The sequence below is a fragment of the Mobula hypostoma genome, chromosome 22 (genome assembly GCF_963921235.1).
Source record: "Mobula hypostoma chromosome 22, sMobHyp1.1, whole genome shotgun sequence".
NCBI classification, from domain to species: Eukaryota; Metazoa; Chordata; class Chondrichthyes; order Myliobatiformes; family Myliobatidae; genus Mobula; species Mobula hypostoma.
The window spans coordinates 57,153,535-57,177,930 of record NC_086118.1 but is presented as its reverse complement, the minus strand read 5'-3'; the positions used below and the strand labels follow the sequence as shown (position 1 = coordinate 57,177,930).

The 24,396-nt window shown below is 50.5% G+C and overlaps 1 protein-coding gene across 1 annotated transcript in view; it reads left to right on the top strand.

Annotated features, from left to right (window-relative positions):
• The first annotated feature begins 1,320 nt into the window (after nt 1-1,320).
• Nucleotides 1,321-24,396, top strand: part of LOC134336444 (TOM1-like protein 1) — a 58,840-nt gene continuing 35,764 nt past the window's right edge. The window contains 3 exon segments of the mRNA XM_063030684.1: nt 1,321-1,437; nt 1,439-1,517; nt 23,391-23,475. Of these exon segments, the coding sequence (XP_062886754.1) occupies nt 1,336-1,437; nt 1,439-1,517; nt 23,391-23,475 (266 nt within the window). The 5' untranslated portion in view covers nt 1,321-1,335.

Genomic DNA, 24,396 nt, shown 5'->3' with positions numbered 1-24,396 from the left:
TGACTCTGTGGTTAAGAAGGCGTACGGTGTATTGGCCTTCATCAATCGTGGAATTGGGTTCAAGAGCCAAGAGGTAATGTTGCAGCCATATAGGACCCTGGTCAGACCCCACTTGGAGCACTGTGCTCAGTTCTGGTCACCTCACTACAGGAAGGATGTGGAAGCCATAGAAAGGGTGCAGAGGAGATTTACCAGGATGTTGTCTGGATTGGGGAGCATGCCTTATGAGAATAGGTTGAGTGAACTCAGCCTTCTCTCCTTGGAGGGGTGGAGGATGAGAGGTGACCTGATAGAGGTGTATAAGATGATGAGAGGCATTGATCGTGTGGATAGTCAGAGGCTTTTTCCCAGGGCTGAAATGGTTGCCACAAGAGGCCACAGGTTTAAGGTGCTGGGGAGTAGGTACAGAGGAGATGTCAGAGGTAAGTTTTTTACTCAGGGATTGGTGAGTGCGTGGAATGGGCTGCCAGCGACGGTGGTGGAGGCGGATACGATAGGGTCTTTTAGGAGACTCCTGCATAGGTAAGTGGAGCTGTGGGAAACCCCAGGTAATTTCTAAAGTAAGCACATGTGGGCCGAAGGGCCTGTATTGTGCTGTAGGATTTCTATGTTTCTAAAATAACACTGAGAACTGGATTGTAAGAGCCTGTAGGCTGTGGAATCGGTGGTGGGGAGGGACCACCCATACCCGTGATGGACGGGATGAGCTCAGTTTCCATTCCCGGACACCGTGCACTGATCATTACTCCCACATGGTGGGTGCAGGTTCACAGCCCCGCTGCTGGATATCCGAGGGACGGCAGGCACCGGAATCCGAAACGACACCCAACTCGGCCGGTCGAACAGTACCTGTGGAAAGAGGGAAATGTTACATGTTTCGGTTTGAAACCCTGCATCAGGTTAAGATTTTAGAGAGGGAAGTCCCCCTTGTGTGGCGGGGGGTGTGGAGAGAGCGGTGAGGATGAGAGCTGAGGGGGGTGCGGCAGGGCATTCGGTTCGGACAGGGTGTACATGTGTGCTGGGAGACAGCAGGGTGTTCGGAAGTCCAACAGCCCGGGGGAAGGCGGTCAGACCTGGTCCTTTACGCTGTTGGACCTTCTCGATACTTAAATCTGCGAGGTGTCGGATACAGTCCGATTGTGAGTACTGTAAATGCGGCTGGGGAAACGGTCAGCATGGACACGCCGGGCCGAACGGTCGTTTCCGTGCCGTACATCCCAATGGACTGGAACAGGAGCGGTCCCGAAGTGATCCATCTCGGAGCGGGACCGGTCCCGGAGCGCCTCCGATCCGCGGCGACACATCCCGGGAGCAGATCCATCGAATCGAGTGTCGATGCGTTCCGTCCCCGTCCCCGCCTCCGCCCCCGCCCCTGTGACCGCGGTCCCGCCCCGTGTCCCCGCCCGCAGCGTTTCTCCGGGAGCGGGAGCGGGATCGGAGCCAGAGCGGAACCGGGAGGATGGCGTTCGGTAAAAACCCCAAAGACCCGTTCAGCTGCTGCATCGGGAAACTGATCGGTGAGTCCGAGATCCGGGAGTGGGTCGGGGTCGGGGTCCGGGTTCGGGTCCAGGTCCCGGTCCGGGTCCGGGTCCCGGTCAGTCGGGGCTCACTCCCGCGGATGGGTCCCGTCGCCCGGGGAACCTTGTCTCTGGGTAAACCCGGGCCAGCTCAGCACCCCTCAGTCTCCAGCCCAGAGTGGGGGCGCTCCCTCACACCCGCCCCTCCTTCCTTTCACCCCGAGTCCTGCTCCTGAATCCGAGCAGCTGATCTGTTAAACCGTTCCATCGGAAGAATCTGGGCAAACTGGTGTGAGTCCAGAGAGGAGTTATGAGGGTTTTGCCAGGACGTCAGGGTCTGAGGGTTGCGGAGAGTTTGGCCAGGTTGGTCTTTATACCTTGGAACGTAAAAGAAATGTTTAAAATGATGAGAGACATGGGGAATTGGTCGCATCACAGCCTGGGATTGAAATGCCAATGCCCAGAAACAGGAAAACGCACGGAAAGTAGTGGATACGGCCCAGTTCACCACTGGTAAATCCCTCCCCACCATTGAACACATCTGCGGAGCCTGTGGCAGCATCCATCATCAGGAATCCCACCAACCAGGTCCTGCTGTCTCCTCGCTATGCGCCGGAGGTACAGGAGCCATCAGGTCCCACACCACCAGGTTCAGGAACAGTTATCACCCCTCAACCATCAGGTCCCACACCACCAGGTTCAGGAACAGTTATTACCCCTCAACCATCAGGTCCCACACCACCAGGTTCAGGAACAGTTATCACCCCTCAACCATCAGGTCCCACACCACCAGGTTCAGGAACAGTTATCACCCCTCAACCATCAGGTCCCACACCACCAGGTTCAGGAACAGTTATCACCCCTCAACCATCAGGTCCCCCACCACCAGGTTCAGGAACAGTTATCACCCCTCAACCATCAGGTCCCACACCACCAGGTTCAGGAACAGTTATCACCCCTCAATCATCAGGTCCCACACCACCAGGTTCAGGGACAGTTATTACCCCTCAACCATCAGGTCCCACACCACCAGGTTCAGGAACAGTTATCACCCCTAAACCATCAGGTCCCACACCACCAGGTTCTGGAACAGTTATCACCCCTCAACCATCAGGTCCCACACCACCAGGTTCAGGAACAGTTATTACCCCTCAACCATCAGGTCCCACACCACCAGGTTCAGGAACAGTTATCACCCCTCAACCATCAGGTCCCACACCACCAGGTTCAGGAACAGTTATTACCCCTCAACCATCAGGTCCCACACCACCAGGTTCAGGAACAGTTATCACCCCTTAACCATCAGGTCCCACACCACCAGGTTCAGGAACAGTTATTACCCCTCAACCATCAGGTCCAACTCCACCAGGTTCAGGAACAGTTATCACCCCTCAACCATCAGGTCCCACACCACCAGTTTCAGGAACAGTTATCACCCTCAACCATCAGGTCCCACACCACCAGGTTCAGGAACAGTTATTACCCCTCAACCATCAGGTCCCACACCACCAGGTTCAGGAACAGTTATCACCCCTCAATCATCAGGTCCCACACCACCAGGTTCAGGGACAGTTATTACCCCTCAACCATCAGGTCCCACACCACCAGGTTCAGGAACAGTTATCACCCCTAAACCATCAGGTCCCACACCACCAGGTTCTGGAACAGTTATCACCCCTCAACCATCAGGTCCCACACCACCAGGTTCAGGAACAGTTATTACCCCTCAACCATCAGGTCCCACACCACCAGGTTCAGGAACAGTTATCACCCCTCAACCATCAGGTCCCACACCACCAGGCTCAGGAACAGTTATTACCCCTCAACCATCAGGTCCAACTCCACCAGGTTCAGGAACAGTTATCACCCCTCAACCATCAGGTCCCACACCACCAGGTTCAGGAACAGTTACTCTACACACCTCAGCCATCAGGCTGGTGAGGCAGCATGGATAACTTCGCTCACCCCAAACTCCGAACTGACTCCACGAACTACAGACTCACTTTCAAGAACTTCACAGCTCTTGTTCTCAGTGTTGCTTATTCTTTAATTTGCATAGATTGTCTTCTTTTGCACATTGGCTATTTGTCAGTCCTTGTTGATGTACAGTTTTTTTTTGTAAATTCTATTGTAAGTCTTTATTTTCATGTAAATGCCCTCAAGAAAATGGATCTCAGGGTAGTATATGGTGACATATGTACTTTGATAATAAATTTACTTTGAGACAGCAGATAGTTACAGTGTTTTGCCCAGGGTAGGGGAGTCCAAAACCAAGGGGAATAGACTTCCGAAGAGAGATAAGAGTGAGTGAGTCATATCTAGACTGAAAGAGTGCAGAGAAAGTTTACAAGGAATTTGCCAGGATTTAAGGACCGGAGTGATAGGGAAAGGCTGAACAGGTTTGGACTTCATTCCCTGGAGTGTATGAGAATGAGGGAGATTAGATAGAGGCACACAAAATTATGAGAGGTATTGATCGGGTAATTTTTTTCCACTGAAGTTGGGCGAGACTAGAACGAGAGGTCATAGGTTAAGGGTGAAAGGTGAAATATTTCAGGGGAGCCTTATGGGGACCTTCTTCAATCAGAGGGTGGTGAGAGTGTGGAACAAGCTGCCAGTGGTTGTGGTGGACATGGGTTTGATTGCAATGTTGAAGGGAGGTTTGGGTAGGTATTTGGATGGGAGAGATATGGAGGGGTTGTGGTTGTGGTGGATTTGGGTATGATTGCAATGTTGAAGGGAGGTTTGGGTAGGTATTTGGACGGGAGGGATATGGAGGGGTTGTGATTGTGGTGGATATGGGTTTGATTGCAATGTTGAAGGGAGGTTTGGGTAGGTATTTGGATGGGAGAGATATGGAGGGGTTGTGGTTGTGGTGGATATGGGTTTGATTGCAATGTTGAAGGGAGGTTTGGGTAGGTATTTGGATGGGAGAGATATGGAGGGGTTGTGGTTGTGGTGGATTTGGGTTTGATTGCAATGTTGAAGGGAGGTTTGGGTAGGTATTTGGACGGGAGAGATATGGAGGGGTTGTGGTCCAGGTGCAGATCGACTGGAACAGTTCAGGCCCTTCAGCCCACAATGTTGTTCTATGACTAGGAGAGGGACTTGAGGGACTTTTTCACACGAGGGAGGGGAGTCCATGGGGCGAGCTGTCAGAGGACGGTACAATAGAGTCATTTAAAAAACACTTGGACAGGTTCATGGTGGGGGGCGGGGGTGCTTAGAGAGATATGGACCGAATGCAGGAAATTTGGAGTAACTGGATGATGGGGTTAGCATGGACTTGTTGGGCTGAAGGGCCTGTGACAGGGCTGTAATGTTCTATGACATGGCGCCTTTAGGTACCAGCACATGCTGAGTGTCCCGTGAGTCCTAAACCTGAGGTGTGGGATGCGGGTGACCAGGGACCAGGGTCTGGGATGGAAGCCGTGCGGTCAACCCCCTACTGGACGTGGCCCAGAAACCCTGACCTTGGGCCCATTCTCAAGGCCGGTCTCTGCCTCACGGGTCACTCCCGGACGTTCCAGCTGACACTCCCCGGACGCGGGGCACAGCCGAGTGCCTCCAGCACTCGCCGCGGCCACGGGTAGAGCAGGTACCAATCCGCAAAGTGACCGGACAGCATGCTTTCACCTGTGCATCGGTAAAAACGGGTAAGGGGCCAACAGGGACGCAAACAGTTCCATTAACACCCTGAGGCTGTAGGTGCTAGACATACAATAGTTAATGAGTTACCAAGGCTAATGAGCTGGTGGTAATCATGGCAACAGTGCCAAGTATGTCAAAGTTTAGTGAGATCATTGGCCTTGTGCTAACACGGAGGTGTAGCAGCCTGTCACTGTTATACTGCCTGGTGCTCACAGCTTCACAATCACCTTCATTAACACTGACTTGCGTTGTCCTGGGGCAGCAAGATAATAGAGATTACAATTGGATGGCAGGATGGAGATACGTCTCTACCACAGGAGGTGTAGGGCTCTCCCTCCCTCCGCTAGCCTGCAGGTCACCCTGGGACAAGGTGGAGCACCTGCTTAGCCCCCGATAAGGGTCACGTGAAATCGTGGGAGCAGGTGGTGGATGGTCGTACGAGCAGCCGGTGCAGATCACAATTCCTGGTTATGCGACCACTGACACCAGACGGACAATCTCTGAACAGTATTGATAATGGCTGGGGTCACCCGTCTTGTAAAGTCACTGCCCAGAAGAAGGCGATGGCAAACCACTTCTGTAGAAAAATTTGCCAAGAACAATCATATTTAAAAGACTGCGATGGCCCACATCATCTGACACGGCACATAACGAACAAGCAACAAGTTACAATAAAAAGTAAGATTAAATGGTATGAGAGAGAATCAATGAGGAAGTGTTGATGGGTTGGGTTCAGTGTCCACTCAGAAATCTGACAGCAGAGGGGAAGAAACTGTTCCTGTAAGATTGAGTGTGTGTCTTCAGGCTCCTGTACCTCCTCCCTGATGGTAGCAACGAGAAGAGGGCATGTCCTGGGTGGTGAGGGTCCTTAGTGCTAGATACCATTTTCTTAAGTCATCACCTGTTAAAGATGCCCTCGATGGTTAAAGAACTGTGTCCATGATGGAACTGGCTGAGTCTACAAAGCTCTTCTGATCCTGTGTATTGGAGACTCTGTACCAAACAGTGATGCAACTAGTAAGAATGCTGTCTGCCTTGTATCTGTAGAAATAGTCAGAATGCCCTCCCGTGTATCTATAGAAATAGTCAGGATGCCCTCCCGTGTATCTGTAGAAAGATGCTAGCCTAGCACCTTACCCAAGACAGTAGATGTTGGTTTTCCACTGATTGGGACAACTGACTGTGATGTCATTATACAATTGGGACAACTGACTGTGATGTCATTATGCAATTGGGACAACTGACTGTGATGTCATTATGCAATTGGGACAACTGACCATGATGTCATTATGCGATTGGGACAACTGACTGTGATGTCATTATGCGATTGGGACAACTGACCATGATGTCATTATACAATTGGAACAACTGACCATGATGTCATTATGCAATTGGGACAACTGACTGTGATGTCATTATGCGATTGGGACAACTGACTGTGACGTCATTATATGACGCACCATAAACAAGCAGAGCTTTGGCCACCATTCCAGCCATTTAACTCTTTATTTATTTTATTGTTTTATTTATTACGAGATACAGTGTGGAATATGTCCTTCCGGCCCTTAGCCGTACTGACCAGCAACAGCCAACAACCCCCCAATTTAACCCTCGCCTAATCACGGGACAATTTAAGATGACCAAATAACTTAACCGGTACGTCTTTGGACTGTGTGAGGAAACCCCGGATTCCACAGGGTGAATGTACACTACGGGGAACTCTGACACCCCAAGCTGTAATGGCAATGCGCTGCTGAGGTGCCCATCTTGTATTGGAGTTGCCCGTGTAAATGCGGCCAACACGGTGACAAGGCACGTTACCCTGCAACTGGCACAGTTCAATTCCAAGAGTGGTGCGTGTCTGGACTGCACTGCCGGGGCTGGTGGGTGAGGTGGATGTGGGAGGGGCATTGAGACAGGGGTGTGAAGGTGCAGAGAGTGGAGGGGATATGGACCATGTAGAGGGAAAAAGAGAACTGACAAGCAAGCAATGTGCAAAAAAAAACAACAAATAGAAAAGAAATAATAATACTAAATAAACAAGCAGTAAATATTGAGAACATGAGATGAAGAGTCCATGTGAGTCCATTGGTTGTGGGAACATTTTAATGATGGTGCAAGTGAAGTTGAGTGAAGTTATCCCCTCTGGTTCAAGAGTCTGATGGTTGAGGGTAATAACTGTTCCTAAACCTGGTGGTGTGGGACCTGATGGTTGAGGGGTGATAACTGTTCCTGAACCTGGTGGTGTGGGACCTGATGGTTGAGGGTAATAACTGTTCCTAAACCTGGTGATGTGGGTCCTGATGGTTGAGGGGTAATAACTGTTCCTAAACCTGGTGGTGTGGGACCTGATGGTTGAGGGGTGATAACTGTCCCTGAACCTGGTGGTGTGGGACCTGATGGTTGAGGGATAATAACTGTTCCTGAACCTGGTGGTGTGGGACCTGATGGTTGAGGGATAATAACTGTTCCTGAACCTGGTGGTGTGGGACCTGATGGTTGAGGGGTAATAACTGTTCCTGAACCTGGTGGTGTGGGACCTGATGGTTGAGGGGTAATAACTGTCCCTGAACCTGGTGGTGTGGGACCTGATGGTTGAGGGGTAATAACTGTTCCTGAACCTGGTGGTGTGGGACCTGATGGTTGAGGGGTGATAACCGTTCCTGAACCTGGTGGTGTGGGACCTGATGGTTGAGGGGTAATAACCGTTCCTGAACCTGGTGGTGTGGGACCTGATGTTTGAGGGGTGATAACTGTCCCTGAACCTGGTGGTGTGGGACCTGATGGTTGAGGGGTGATAACTGTTCCTGAACCTGGTGGTGTGGGACCTGATGGTTGAGGGGTGATAACTGTTCCTGAACCTGGTGGTGTGGGACCTGATGGTTGAGGGATAATAACTGTTCCTGAACCTGGTGGTGTGGGACCTGATGGTTGAGGGGTAATAACTGTCCCTGAACCTGGTGGTGTGGGACCTTTGCGTCGATGATCATTACAGTCTGGGGATGTGCGGGGGGGCAGCCAACAAGAGTCGCCGTGCTTCTGGCAGCAGCACAGCAAGCCAGCAATCACCAGCTGGTACGTCTTTGGAATGTGGGAGGAAATCAGGACACCGGAGGGGAACCGGTACAATTACAGGGAGAACCTGCAAACTCCTTATGGGCAGCGGCAGGAATGGAACACCAGTCAGCTATGGCTGGTCCTGTAACAGTGACTGCACTGGTCCCCATCTCCACTAACAACTCCATGGTGACAGTGTTTGCACCTTCTGTATAAACAGCTTTGTTATTTACGGAACACTGCTTGTCTACGGGCGCTCAGCTGCGATAAGTTCGCAGAGCGAGTACAGAGGCTGTGTCTGTCTCTGGGTGTGTGCAGAGCGCTGGGCCGCTCGGTGGCGGGTGGGGTGGTGTGGGAGTGGGAGGGGTTCCCACTGCCGTCAGGAATGACCACAGCTGGAAGAACCATCGGCATTGCGGCCACTGTAGAGCTGAGTCTGCTGTCCAAGGGCAGAGTCTCCGGGGACGCGCTGAACAAACACATTCGAAGCACGAGGGATTCTACAGACGCTGGAAATCTCGAGCAGCAGGCACAGAATTCTGGAAAGAGACAGGTGCATCCTCCCAGGGCAGACGTGACTAATACGAGGGGGTATAATTTTAAGGTGATTGGTGGAGAGTATGTGGGGGGGGGGGTGTCAGAGGTGAGTTCTTTACACAGAGAGTGGTGGGTGTGTGGAACGCCCTGCCGGGGCGCTGGTAGAAGTCGATTCATCAGGGACGTTTAAGGGACCCTTGTATAGGAACATGGATAAAAGAGAAATGGAGGGTTACGTGGGAGGGAGGGTTCAGTTGATCCTGGGGTAGGTTAAAGGGTTGGCACAGCATTGTGGGCCAAAGGGCCTGTACTGTGCTGTGCTATTCTAACTCAGCAGGTCAGGCAGCATCTATGGAGAGGAGTAAACAGTCAACGTTCGGATTGAGACCCTTCATCAGGGCTGGAACGGAAGGGGGCAGAAGCCAGAATTAGAAGGTGGGGGTTGAGACAAGCTGGCAGGTGAAAGGTGAGACCAGGTGAGGGGGAAGTGGGTGCAGGGGGAGGAGGGGATGAGGTGAGGAGCTGACAGGTGAAAGGTGAGACCAGGTGATGGGGAAGGTGAGTGGGTGCAGGGGGAGGGGATGAGGTGAGGAGCTGGCAGGTGAAAGGTGAGACCAGGTGAGGGGGAAGGTGGGTAGGGGAGAGGGGATGAGGTGAGAAGCTGGGTGGTGAAGGGTAAGATCAGGTGAGGGGGAAGGTGGGTAGGGGAGGAGGGGGTGAGGTGAGGAGCTGGCAGGTGAAAGGTGAGACCAGGTGAGGGGGAAGGTGGGTGGGTGGGGGAGAGGGGATGAGGTGAGAAGCTGGGTGGTGACAGGTGAGACCAGGTGAGGGGAAAGGTGAGTGGGTGGGGAAGAGGGGATGAGGTGAGGAGCTGGGTGGTGACAGGTGAGACCAGGTGAGGGGAAAGGTGAGTGGGTGCAGGGGGAGGGGATGAAGTCAGAAGCTGGGGGGTGACAGGTGGAAGAGGTGAAGGGCTGGAGAAGAAGGACTCTGATAGGAGAGGAGAGTGGACCGTGGGAGAAAGGGAAGTGGGGAGGAGGGGAACCAGAGGGAGGTGACAGGCTGGTGGGGAGAAGAAAGCGGGTGAGAGGGGAACCACAATGGGGAATGGAAAAAGAGAGAAGGGGGAGGGCAGAGAAGAAATCGATGTTTATCCTGTCAGTTTGGAGGCTACCCAGATGGAATATGCATTCACTAAGGAGGCAGGGAGCCTGATCCCCACACTGTCTACACCATCAACCATACCATAGACTAATTCTTCTCCCCGATACTCTCCCCATTGTTGGGTATGTTACAGACATTTTACCCTCACACACACCCCGCCCCCATCCAAGTTATTGACATAGGTCCGCAGTCTCTGAGCCTTTGTAGAACTCAGCTGCAAACGACCCGTTCGTTCACTGTTAGCTCAGTCCACTCAGCACTTACACCCAGTCTCACACATGGTTTGATAATCTCTTGTCTGACATTTTATCAAAGGCTTCCTGCAGGTCCCAAGTACATTCCTGTGCTGCTTGACTCAGCCACAAAATCCCCCCAACAGATTCGTCACGTGTGACTTCTCGTTCACAACTCTGACTTGGCCCCGCCCAGTCTATTACTGTCCGACTAGACTTTGGCCTCAATCTACCTCGCTGTGATCTTGCACCTTATTGCCTACCAGTTCTTTGCTGCACAGTAGTGTTGTGGCTAACACTAAGACAAGAGGCAAGGGTCAGGCCGGTTCTGCTCACTGCTCTGTGATGTTTACTGCTTTGGGCTGACCTGAGGCTGGGCCTGTGGCCTGCTCCAGGCTCCGTGACGTTTACTTGGCTCTCCGCTGAACTGAGCCTGGACCTGCGGCCTGCTCCAGGCTCCGTGACGTTTACTTGGCTCTCCGCTGAACTGAGCCTGGACCTGCGGTCTGCTCCAGGCTGCATGACGTTTACTTGGCTCTCCACTGAACTGAGGCTGGACCTGGGCCTCGGGCTCCATGTCTCTGGACACACTTTTGTTCTGAATGCTATTTGCTTACTTCTATTGTTTGTATGATTTGTTTTTTCTCTCTGCTCGTCGGGTGTTTGATGACCTTTCTCTTACGGATTCTTTGGAGCTGCTTTGTTTTGTGGCTGCCTGTAAGGAGATGAGTCTCAAGGTTTTATATGGGGTGATTGATAAGTTCGTGGCCTAAAGTAGAAGGAGTCAATTTTAGAAAACCTAGCACATTTATTTTTCCTACATTTACACACTTAGTCCAGCGGTCGTGGAGCATACAGATCCCTTCTTTGTAGAAGTGGTCCACAGCAGGGGTGATTGATTAGTTTGTGGCTTAGGGTAGAAGGAGATGAGTTATTAACTTCAAACTTTCTGCATTTTCACTCAAAGAGTTGGACTGCCCGTGCATGTAATGAGAGCTGTATAACTCATCTTCTACCTAAGGCCATGAACTTATCAATCACCCCTCATATATTATATATATATATTGTAATAATAAATGTTCTTTGAACTTCGAACACTTCACAGCCCAGTGATAAGCAACCCAGGTTCAATTCCCACCACTGCCTTCAAGGAGTTTGTATGTTCTCCCTGTGACCACGAGGGTTTCCTCCGGGTGCTCCAGTTTCCTCCCACAGTCCAAAGACGTGTGGGTTAGGGTTAGTGAGTTGTGGACATATTTACGTTGCTGCTGGAAGATGATGTTGCTCATTGACGCAAATCGACACATTTCACTGTATGTTTCAACGTTTCCATGGATCACAGAACACAGAAATCTACAGCACATTTCAGACCATACAGCACACAACGTTATGTTCCACTCTAAAAACAGCCTAGAATTTCCCTACCGCATAGCCCTCTATTTTTCTAAGCTCCATGTACCTATCTCAGAGTCTCTTCAAAGACCCTGTTGTATCCACCTCTACCACCATCGCCGGCAGTGCATTCCACACACCCACCACCTCTCTGTGTGAAAAACATACCTCTGACATCCCCCTTGTACCTACTTCCAAGCACCTACGCCCTCTCGTGTTAGCCATTTCAGCCCTGGGAAAAAGCCTCTGGCTATCCCCACGATCAATTCCCTCAACATCTCTATTCAAAGTTCAAAGTAAATTTATTTTCAAAGTACATATATTGTATGTCACCACATACAACCCTGAGATTTGTTTTCTTGTGGGCATTCACAGTAACTACAAGAACCACAATATAATTGAAAAACCACATGCAATACAGCTAAAATGCAAAAAAAAACAGTATACAGCAAATTCAAAAAGGAGGTAAATAAATAAATAAATAAATAAATAAATAGATAGATAGATAGATAGATAAATAAATAGATAAATGAATAAATAAATAAGCAAGCAAGCAATAAATATTGAGAACATGAGATGAAAAGTCCTTGAAAGCGAGTCCATTGGTTGTGGTAACATTTGAGTGATGGGGCCAGCGAGGTTGAGTGAAGTTATTCCCTCTGGTTCAAGAGCCTGATTGTTGAGGGGTGATAACTGTTCCTGAACCTGGTGGTGTGGGACCTGATGGTTTAGGGGTGATAACTGTTCCTGAACCTGGTGGTGTGGGACCTGATGGTTGAGGGGTGATAACTGTTCCTGAACCTGGTGTTGTGGGACCTGATGGTTGAGGGGTGATAACTGTTCCTGAACCTGGTGGTGTGGGACCTGATGGTTGAGGGTAATAACTGTTCCTGAACCTGGTGGTGTGGGACCTGATGGTTGAGGGTAATAACTGTTCCTGAACCTGGTGGTGTGGGACCTGATGGTTGAGGGGTGATAACTGTTCCTGAACCTGGTGGTGTGGGTCCTGATGGTTGAGGGTAATAACTGTTCCTGAACCTGGTGGTGTGGGACCTGATGGTTGAGGGGTAATAAGTGTTCCTGAACCTGGTGGTGTGGGACCTGATGGTTGAGGGGTAATAACTGTTCCTGAACCTGGTGGAGTGGGACCTGATGGTTGAGGGGTGATAACTGTTCCTGAACCTGGTGGTGTGGGACCTGATGGTTGAGAGGTGATAACTGTTCCTGAACCTGGTGGTGTGGGACCTGATGGTTGAGGGTAATAACTGTTCCTGAACCTGGTGGTGTGGGACCTGATGGTTGAGGGGTGATAACTGTTCCTGAACCTGGTGGTGTGGGACCTGATGGTTGAGGGTAATAACTGTTCCTGAACCTGGTGGTGTGGGACCTGATGGTTGAGGGTGATAACTGTTCCTGAACCTGGTGGTGTGGGACCTGATGGTTGAGGGGTAATAACTGTTCCTGAACCTGGTGGTGTGGGATCTGATGGTTGAGGGGTGATAACTGTTCCTGAACCTGGTGGTGGGGGACCTGATGGTTGAGGGGTGATAACTGTTCCTGAACCTGGTGGTGTGGGACCTGATGGTTGAGGGGTAATAACTGTTCCTGAACCTGGTGGTGTGGGACCTGATGGTTGAGGGGTAATAACTGTTCCTGAACCTGGTGGTGTGGGTCCTGATGGTTGAGGGGTGATAACTGTTCCTGAACCTGGTGGTGTGGGACCTGATGGTTGAGGGGTGATAACTGTTCCTGAACCTGGTGGTGTGGGACCTGATGGTTGAGGGGTGATAACTGTTCCTGAACCTGGTGGTGTGGGACCTGATGGGTGAGGGGTGATAACTGTTCCTGAACCTGGTGGTGTGGGACCTGATGGTTGAGGGGTAATAACTGTTCCTGAACCTGGTGGTGTGGGACCTGATGGTTGAGGGGTAATAACTGTTCCTGAACCTGGTGGTGTGGGACCTGATGGTTGAGGGGTAATAACTGTTCCTGAACCTGGTGGTGGGGGACCTGATGGTTGAGGGGTGATAACTGTTCCTGAACCTGGTGGTGTGGGACCTGATGGTTGAGGGGTGATAACTGTTCCTGAACCTGGTGGTGTGGGACCTGATGGTTCAGGGTAATAACTGTTCCTGAACCTGGTGGTGGGGGACCTGATGGTTGAGGGGTGATAACTGTTCCTGAACCTGGTGGTGTGGGACCTGATGGTTGAGGGGTGATAACTGTTCCTGAACCTGGTGGTGTGGGACCTGATAGTTGAGGGGTAATAACTGTTCCTGAACCTGGTGGTGTGGGACCTGATGGTTGAGGGGTGATAACTGTTCCTGAAGCTAGTGGTGTGGGACCTGATGGTTGAGGGGTAATAACTGTTCCTGAACCTGGTGGTGTGGGACCTGATGGTTGAGGGGTAATAACTGTTCCTGAACCTGGTGGTGTGGGACCTGATGGTTGAGGGGTGATAACTGTTCCTGAACCTGGTGGTGTGGGACCTGATGGTTGAGGGGTAATAACTGTTCCTGAACCTGGTGGTGTGGGACCTGATGGTTGAGGGTGATAACTGTTCCTGAACCTGGTGATGTGGGACCTGATGGTTGAGGGGTGATAACTGTTCCTGAACCTGGTGGTGTGGGACCTGATGGTTGAGGGGTGATAACTGTTCCTGAACCTGGTGCTGTGGGACCTGGTGGTTGAGGGGTGATAACTGTTCCTGAACCTGGTGGTGTGGGACCTGATGGTTGAGGGGTGATAACTGTTCCTGAACCTGGTGGTGTGGGACCTGATGGTTGAGGGTGATAACTGTTCCTGAAACTGGTGGTGTGGGACCTGATGGTTGAGGGGTGATAACTGTTCCTGAACCTGGTGGTGTGGGACCTGATGGTTGAGGGTGATAACTGTTCCTGAACCTGGTGGTGTGGGACCTGATGGTTGAGGGGTAATAACTGTTCCTGAACCTGGTGGTGTGGGACCTGATGGTTGAGGGGTGATAACTGTTCCTGAACCTGGTGGTGTGGGACCTGATGGTTGAGGGGTGATAACTGTTCCTGAACCTGGTGGTGTGGGACCTGATGGTTAAGGGGTGATAACTGTTCCTGAACCTGGTGGTGTGGGACCTGATGGTTGAGGGGTAATAACTGTTCCTGAACCTGGTGGTGTGGGACCTGATGGTTAAGGGGTGATAACTGTTCCTGAACCTGGTGGTGTGGGACCTGATGGTTGAGGGGTGATAACTGTTCCTGAACCTGGTGGTGTGGGTCCTGATGGTTGAGGGGTAATAACTGTTCCTGAACCTGGTGGTGTGGGACCTGATGGTTGAGGGTGATAACTGTTCCTGAAACTGGTGGTGTGGGACCTGATGGTTGAGGGGTAATAACTGTTCCTGAACCTGGTGGTGTGGGACCTGATGGTTGAGGGGTAATAACTGTTCCTGAACCTGGTGGTGTGGGACCTGATGGTTGAGGGTGATAACTGTTCCTGAAACTGGTGATGTGGGACCTGATGGTTGAGGGGTGATAACTGTTCCTGAACCTGGTGGTGTGGGACCTGATGGTTGAGGGGTGATAACTGTTCCTGAACCTGGTGGTGTGGGACCTGATGGTTGAGGGGTAATAACTGTTCCTGAACCTGGTGGTGTGGGACCTGATGGTTGAGGGGTGATAACTGTTCCTGAACCTGGTGGTGTGGGACCTGATGGTTGAGGGTGATAACTGTTCCTGAAACTGGTGGTGTGGGACCTGATGGTTGAGGGGTGATAACTGTTCCTGAACCTGGTGGTGTGGGACCTGATGGTTGAGGGGTGATAACTGTTCCTGAACCTGGTGGTGTGGGACCTGATGGTTGAGGGTGATAACTGTTCCTGAACCTGGTGGTGTGGGACCTGATGATTGAGGGGTGATAACTGTCCCTGAACCTGGTGGTGTGGGACCTGATGATTGAGGGGTGATAACTGTCCCTGAACCTGGTGGTGTGGGACCTGAGGCTCCTGTACCTTCTTCCCAATGGCAGCAGCGAGAAGAGAGCATGTCCTGGGTGGTGGGGGTCCGTGATGATGGATGCTGCTTTCCTGTGACAACGCTCCGTGTAAATGTGCTCGATGGTGGGGTGCTTTGCCTGTGATGGACTGGGCTGCATTCACTACTTTTTGTAGGAGTTTCCATTCAAGGGTATTGGTGTTCCCATACCAGGCTGTGATGCAGCCAGTCAATATACTCTCCGCTACACATCTAAAGAAGTTTATCAAAATTTTAGATGACATGACAAATTCATATTACAAATAAGACATAGGAGCAGAATTAGGCCATTCAGCCCATTGAGTCTGCTCTGTCATTTCATCATGGCTGATCCCGGATCCCATTAAACCCCAAACACCTGTCCTCTCACCGTATCCCTTAATGCCCCAACCAATCAGCAATCTATCAACTTCTGCTTTAAATATACCCATGGACTTGGACTCCACAGCAGTCTGTGGCAGAGTATTCCACAGATTCACCACTCTTTAGCTAATAAAATTACTCCTTCCTTCTGTTCTAAAAGGTTTCCCCTCAAATTTGAGGCTGTGCCCTCCAGTTCTGGATACCCCCACCATAGGAAACATCCTCTCCACATCCACCCTATCTGGTCCTTTCAACATTTTGTAGGTTTCAGTGAGATCCCAGGCATTCTTCTGAACTCCAGTGAGTTCAGGCCTAAAGCTGCCAAACACTCCTCATCTGTTAACCCCTTCATTCCCGGAATCATTCTCGTGAACCTCGTCTCGATTCTCTCCAATGACAATACGTGCTTTCTGAGTTAAGGACTGTACTCCAAAACTGTTGACAAGACTCAAAGTGTGGCCTGGACTGTTCTTTATATTTTCTAGAACTTTTTTTTCTCGCTGGCCTGCTCTTGGATTCTATTCCCTTCCATAATCCACATTTTGGTCCTTCCTTGCTGAATTCAGACACTTTCCTCATCTGCAAATCTGTTGCTGTTTCATAAGCAACATCATAAACCTTTTCCTTGATAAGAGACATAGATTGTGTGGGCAGCTGGAGACCTTTCCCTGGGTAGAAATGGCCAACGTGCAGGGGCGTATTTGAAGGTGATTGGAGGAAAGTACAGGTGCAGTGTCAGAGAGTGCTGAGTGTGTGGATTGTGGAGTGTGTGGAGTGTCGGAGTGTGTGGATTGTGGAGTGTGTGGAGTGTCGGAGTGCTGAGTGTGTGGATTGTGGAGTGTGTGGAGTGTCGGAGTGCTGAGTGTGTGGATTGTGGAGTGTGTGGACTGTCGGAGTGCTGAGTGTGTGGATTGTGGAGTGTGTGGAGTGTCGGAGTGCTGAGTGTGTGGATTGTGGAGTGTGTGGAGTGTCGGAGTGCTGAGTGTGTGGATTGTGGAGTGTGTGGAGTGTCGGAGTGCTGAGTGTGTGGATTGTGGAGTGTGTGGACTGTCGGAGTGCTGAGTGTGTGGATTGTGGAGTGTGTGGAGTGTCGGAGTGCTGAGTGTGTGGATTGTGGAGTGTGTGGAGTGTCGGAGTGCTGAGTGTGTGGATTGTGGAGTGTGTGGAGTGTCGGAGTGCTGAGTGTGTGGATTGTGGAGTGTGTGGAGTGTCGGAGTGCTGAGTGTGTGGATTGTGGAGTGTGTGGAGTGTCGGAGTGCTGAGTGTGTGGATTGTGGAGTGTGTGGAGTGTCGGAGTGCTGAGTGTGTGGATTGTGGAGTGTGTGGAGTGTCGGAGTGCTGAGTGTGTGGATTGTGGAGTGTGTGGAGTGTCGGAGTGCTGAGTGTGTGGATTGTGGAGTGTGTGGAGTGTCGGAGTGCTGAGTGTGTGGATTGTGGAGTGTGTGGAGTGTCGGAGTGCTGAGTGTGTGGATTGTGGAGTGTGTGGAGTGTCGGAGTGCTGAGTGTGTGGATTGTGGAGTGTGTGGAGTGTCGGAGTGCTGAGTGTGTGGATTGTGGAGTGTGTGGAGTGTCGGAGTGCTGAGTGTGTGGATTGTGGAGTGTGTGGAGTGTCGGAGTGCTGAGTGTGTGGATTGTGGAGTGTGTGGAGTGTCGGAGTGCTGAGTGTGTGGATTGTGGAGTGTGTGGAGTGTCGGAGTGCTGAGTGTGTGGATTGTGGAGTGTCGGAGTGCTGAGTGTGTGGATTGTGGAGTGTGTGGAGTGTCGGAGTGCTGAGTGTGTGGTTTGTGGAGTGTCAGAGTGTACTGAGTGTGTAGATTGTATTCTTCCAGGGGTGGTGGGAGAAGCAGTTACATTAAGAACACTTAAGAGACTCTTAGAGAGGCAAGTGGATGAAAGAAAAAATTAAGTGCTATGTAGCAGGGGGAGGATACATTGACCTTATAACATTGTGGGCCGAAGGGCCTGTACGGTACAGTTATATGTTCTTATTTCTACTACCGTTTTTAATTCCTGGAGGGCAGACACTGGAGCCCTTCTGCTCCCTTTTATTGCAGGAGTATAAATTTATTAATTCCTTTAAAGTTTGTTGTTGCCGTTTGCTCTCTTATCTTTGAGATAAAATTCCCGGCACGCTGCTTTGACTGAACTAAAGCTGAGCCACCTGGAAAAGCTGTAACTGGGAAATATTACAGTTTCGATTCACACAGTGAGCCTCCAGGAGAGTTTCAGTCACCTGACACGAAGTTTTGCACTTCTTCGACACAATAAACGATTAACTACGGTTTCAATTCCTAACCTCACCTACTTTACTGTAACACCTGGGATAGAATCAGGTCAATGTACAGAATCACATATTAACAATGGTAGCGCATTGCAACTCGCAGAACCCCAGATTCAGAATCCTGTTTAATATCACTGGCAAATGTTGCAAAATGTGTGGATTTGCAGCAACAGTTCAACACATTGCATAACTGAACACTCTAAATTACTAAAAGAAATAGATATTAAAAATTAAATGAAATGACTGTTTCAAGAAGAGAGGGAAAATACTGAGAAAGTATTTGTGAGTTTATTATTCATTCAGAAATCAGACAGTGGAGGGGAAGAAGCTGTTACTGAATTATTGAATGTGTATCTTCAGGCTCCTGTACCTCCTTCCTGACGGTGGCAATGAGAAGAGGGCATGTCCTGGGTGATGGGGGCCCTGACTGATGGATGCTACCTCTTGGAGGCATCGCCTTCTGAATATTCAATATGTGTCTGTTCTAAAAGCCTCAGTACAAACAACAGAACTTCAAATTAGTTACAGTGTTGAAGGACAGCTCCATGAATTTATAACTAAGCAGAAGGTTTTATGTGTGTTGCTTGAATTTCCAGCATCTGCAGAATTCCCGTTGTTTGAGGTTAAGTGGCAAACAGGTTTGACCTGAACTGGGCCGTAAGCGACAGAGATATGTCTTTAACAATATGCTAATAGCAGGAAGATCCATCTAGTCCTACCACAAACTGAGGGGTCTGTGGATGCCGGGTTCGAAGCCCCTGATCTGTTGTCTTACACGGTGCAGTCTGAATGAGACAGAATCACAACGTCCCACACCCAATGACAGGTTTCATGAGCCGCAAAATATCACTTGGACTTTGCAGAAGACTGGCTCCCATTTTAGTTTATCCATAATTATAGCATCCATAATTCCCCTCATACCTGCTGATACCATGAACACAAGAGATTCTGCAGATGCTGGAAGTCCAGAGTAACACACACAAAACACTTTAGGAATTTGGCAAGTCAGGCAGCATCTGTGGAGGGGAATAAACAATCAATGTTTTGGGCCAAGATGTGAGGATCAGTGTGTGTGTCTGTGTGTGAATGTGTATCTGTGTGTGTGTGTGTGTGTGTGTGTGTGTGTGTGTGTGTGTGTGTGTGAATGTGTATCTGTGCATGTGTGTGTGTGTGCGTGTGTGTGTCTGTTGCTACGTCCACACTACGCCGGATAATTTTGAAAATGCCGGTTTCGAGTAAAAGCAACAGGCGTACACACTAAGCGTTTTTCAAAATATCTCTGTCCACGCTAACACGGATATTTGGGCGAATCTCCTCTACTGGGCACGCGCAGGACACACAGAAAACAAGCGAAGAGGAAACGGTATACTTAGTGCGCGTTTGTCCAGTTACAGAGTAGAAAAACTTAAAAGGAATTGCTCTTGGCTCTCGAGCAGGAGGACTTAAAACAAAAAAAAACAAATACTGGAGCGACACATATCAAAGTTGCTGGTGAACGCAGCAGGCCAGGCAGCATCTCTAGGAAGAGGTACAGTCGACGTTCTGGGCTGAGACCCTTCATCAGGATACTGGAGTGTATGGAGGCAACTGACAGAGGGTTCACGGACAGTATGACCCAGCTGACGACGAACACTGAAAAACTGACTAACTCTGTTGCATTAATAAAGCACCTTGTTAAATGTATAAAACATGTCTGCATCAGTGTTACCTTGTATTTCCATACAATGTTACATTAGACTGTTACACATCTATTGTCAGAGATGTACTTGCATAAATAGGTAAACCACCTTCATACAAGCAAGGACAGAAAACAGGGCAAAGTGAGTATACTTATTTATTCAGTAAGCTATGGGTCAAAGTATTTGGTGAGTACATTTCTAACTCTTCTGGCTTCAGTCTCATTGCCGTCTGTTCTGAAATTGTTAGGTTGTGTGGGGAGTAGCGTTCAAGAAAACAACGAAATGCTGTGCTGCCCCCATCTGTTCCGGCACGTCATGACAGCGTTTTTAAATAGTCAAAAAAGCTCACTTTACAATTTAAAAACGTAAACACGAGGAATTCTGCAGATGCTGGAAATTCAAGCAACTCACATCAAAGTTGCTGGTGAACGCAGCAGGCCAGGCAGCATCAGTCTTCACTGAGGAAGACAGCAGGATACCGGACACTCAAGGGTGGCAGGGAAGAGAAGTGTGCGCAGTCACAATTACGACAGAGAAAGTACTCAGGAAGCTGAATAGGCTAAAGGTAGATAAATCTCCTGGACCAGATGGAATGCACCCTCGTGTTCTGAAAGAAGTAGCTGTGGAGATTGCTGAGGCATTAGCGATGATCTTTCAAAAGTCGATAGATTCTGGCATGGTTCCGGAGGACTGGAAGATTGCAAATGTCACTCTGCTATTTAAGAAGGGGGCAAGGAAGCAAAAAGGAAATTATAGACCTGTTAGCTTGACATTGGTGGTTGGGAAGTTGTTGGAGTCGATTGTCAAGGATGAGGTTACAGAGTACCTGGAGGCATATGACAAGATAGGCAGAACTCAGCATGGATTCCTTAAAGGAAAATCCTGCCTGATAAACCTATTACAATTTTTTGAGGAAATTACCAGTAGGCTGGACAAGGGAGATGCAGTGGATGTTGTATATTTGGATTTTCAGAAGGCCTTTGACAAGGTGCCACACATGAGGCTACTTAACAAGAGCCCATGGAATTACAGGAAAGTTACATACGTGGATAGAGCATTGGCTGATTGGCAGGAAACAGAGAGTGGGAATAAAGGGATCCTATTCTGGTTGGCTGCCGGTTACCAGTGGTGTTCCGCAGGGATCAGTGTTGGGGCCGCTTCTTTTTACATTGTACATCAACGATTTGGATTATGGAATAGATGGCTTTGTGGCTAAGTTTGCTGACGATACGAAGATAGGTGGAGGGGCCGGTAGTGCTGAGGAAACGGAGAGTCTGCAGAGAGACTTGGATAGATTGGAAGAATGGGCAGAGAAGTGGCAAATGAAGTACAATGTTGGAAAGTGTATGGTTATGCACTTTGGCAGAAAAAATAAACGGGCAGACTATTATTTAAATAGGGAGAGAATTCAAAGTTCTGAGATGCAACGGGACTTGGGAGTCCTCATACAGGATTCCCTTAAAGTTAACCTCCAGGTTGAGTCAGTGGTGAAAAAGGCGAATGTAATGTTGGCATTCATTTCTAGAGGAATAGAGTATAGGAGCAGGGATGTGATGTTGAGGCTCTATAAGGTGCTGGTGAGACCTCACTTGGAGTACTGTGGGCAGTTTTGGTCTCCTTATTTAAGAAAGGATGTGCTGACAGAGAGGGTACAGAGAAGATTCACTAGAATGATTCTGGGAATGAGAGGGTTAACATATGAGGAACGTTTGTCCGCTCTTGGACTGTATTCCTTGGGGTTTAGAAGAATGAGGGGAGACCTCATAGAAACATTTCGAATGTTAAAAGGCATGGACAGAGTGGATGTGGCAAAGTTGTTTCCCATGATGGGGGAGTCTAGTACGAGAGGGCATGACTTCAGGATTGAAGGGCGCCCTTTCAGAACAGAAATGCGAAGAAATTTTTTTAGTCAGAGGGTGGTGAATCTATGGAATTTGTTGCCACGGGCAGCAGTGGAGGCCAAGTCATTGGGTGTCTTTAAGGCAGAGATTGATAGGTATCTGAGTAGCCAGGGCATCAAAGGTTATGGTGAAAAGGCGGGGCAGTGGGACTAAATAGGATAAAATGGATCAGCTCATGATAAAATGGTGGAGCAGACTTGATGGGCTGAATGGCCAACTTCTGCTCCTTTGTCTTGTGATCTCTAGGAAGATGTTGACTGTACCTCTTCCTAGAGATGCTGCCTGGCCTGCTGCGTTCATCAGCAACTTTGATGTGTGTTGCTTTACAATTTAACTCTCACGCCGTTCACACCGACTGAGCGTTATAACAGCTGTCCGGCAGTGCTTGCGCAGCACCAAGCAGAAGCAGAAAAAGCATTGTTGTTGTGGTGTTGTCATGACAGCGTTTTTAAATCTCTCCGGTTACCCCATCCACACTACGACGGATATTAGGCGTTTCTGAAAATCCCCGTTTTCGGGGGATGAAAATGCCGCTTTAGTATGGACAGAGGGTCAAAACGAAGAGAAAAAGCTTTGTTTTCAAAATTATCCGGCGTAGTGTGGACGTTGTGTGTGTGTGTGTGTCTGTATCTGTGTATGTGTGTGTGTGTGTGTCTGTATGGTGTGTGTGTGTGTGTGTGTCTGTATCTGTGTGTGTGTGTGTGTGTGTGTGTGTGTGTCGGGGTGTGTGTGTGTCTGTATGGTGTGTGTGTGTGTGTGTGTGTGTGTGTGTGTGTGTGTGTGTGTCGGTGTGTGTGTATGGTGTGTGTGTGTGTGTGTCTGTCTGTATCTGTGTGTGTGTGTGTGTCGGGGTGTGTGTGTGTGTGTCGGGGTGTGTGTGTCTGTATGGTGTGTGTGTGTGTCTGTATGGTGTGTGTGTGTGTGTGTGTGTCTGTGTATGGTGTGTGTGTGTGTGTGTCGGGGTGTGTCTGTATGGTGTGTGTGTGTGTGTGTGTGTGTGTGTGTCGGGGTGTGTCTGTATGGTGTGTGTGTGTGTGTGTGTGTGTCTCTGTATGGTGTGTGTGTGTGTGTCTGTCTGTGTGTGTGTGTCTGTATGTATGGTGTGTGTGTGTGTGTGTGTCTGTATCTGTGTATGTGTGTGTGTCTGTCTGTCTGTATGGTGTGTGTGTGTGTGTGTGTGTGTGTGTGTGTGTGTGGTGTGTGTGTGTGTGTGTATGGTGTGTGTGTGTGTGTGTGTGTGTGTGTGTGTGTCGGGGTGTGTGTGTCTGTATGGTGTGTGTGTGTGTGTGTGTCGGGGTGTGTGTGTGTCTGTATGGTGTGTGTGTGTGTGTGTGTGTGTGTGTCGGTGTGTGTGTGTGTGTCTGTATGGTGTGTGTGTGTGTGTGTGTGTGTGTGTGTGTGTCGGGGTGTCTGTGTTCTCCGTGCCCCGTGCTCACTCCTACACCTCTCTTGCTGAACACGTTCCTGTGACGGGGGGTTGCTCCCCGTGTCTGCGCCCCGGCAGCGGGCTCTTGGCGAGCTGTCCACCGCGCACGGGGGTGTTGTGTTGTAGGCTGCAGCCTGTGCTGGCGGCTGCTCTCACTGAAACCCGGTGTGCCTGACTTACAGACAACGCAACTGTCGGAACACAGCCGGCGGCGGACTGGTCCCGGTACAACCACATTTGTGACCTCATCAACTGCAGTGAGGATGGGTGAGTGGTCAGTCTGGGCCGATGGGTCCGGGGACAAAGGTGCTGCTGAGACAGGCTGGGGCATGGTGCTGGGTCCGGGGGGGATACTGAGGGGTCCGAGGGCACAGTGAGGGTTCCGGGGACACGGTGAGGGGTCTGGGGGGCATGCTGTGAGGTCTGGGGGGCATGGTGAGGAGTCCGGGGGGATAGTGAGGGATCCGGGGGCACAGAGAGGGGTCCGAGGACATGGTGAGGGGTCCGGGGGGATAGTGAGGGGTCTGGTGGCACGGTGCTGGGTCCGGGGGGATACTGAGGGTTCCGGGGACATGGTGAGGGGTCCGGGGGGATAGTGAGGGGTCTGGTGGCACGGTGCTGGGTCCGGGGTGATACTGAGGGGTCCGAGGGCACAGTGAGGGTTCCGGGGACACGGTGAGGGGTCTGGGGGGCATGCTGTGAGGTCTGGGGGGCATGGTGAGGAGTCCGGGGGGATAGTGAGCGATCCGGGGGCACAGAGAGGGGTCCGAGGACATGGTGCTGGGTCTGGAGGGCATGGTGAGGGTTCCGGGGACACGGTGAGGGGTCCGAGGACATGGTGCTGGGTCTGGAGGGCATGGTGAGGGTTCCGGGGGCGCAGTGAGGGTTCCGGGGACACGGTGAGGGGTCTGGGGGGCATGCTATGAGGTCTGGGGGGATAGTGAGGGGTCTGGGGGCACAGTGAGGTATCTGGGGACACGATGAGGGGTCTGGGGGGCATGCTGTGAGGTCTGGGGGGCATGGTGAGGGGTCCGGGGAGATAGTGAGGGGTCCGAGGGGATAGTGAGGAGTCGGGGGTCATGGTAAGGGATCCAGGGGACACAGTGAGGGGTCCAAGGGCATGATGCTGGGTCTGGGGGGGCATGGTGAGGGGTCCGGGGCCCGGTGTGGGATCTGGGGGGATAGTGA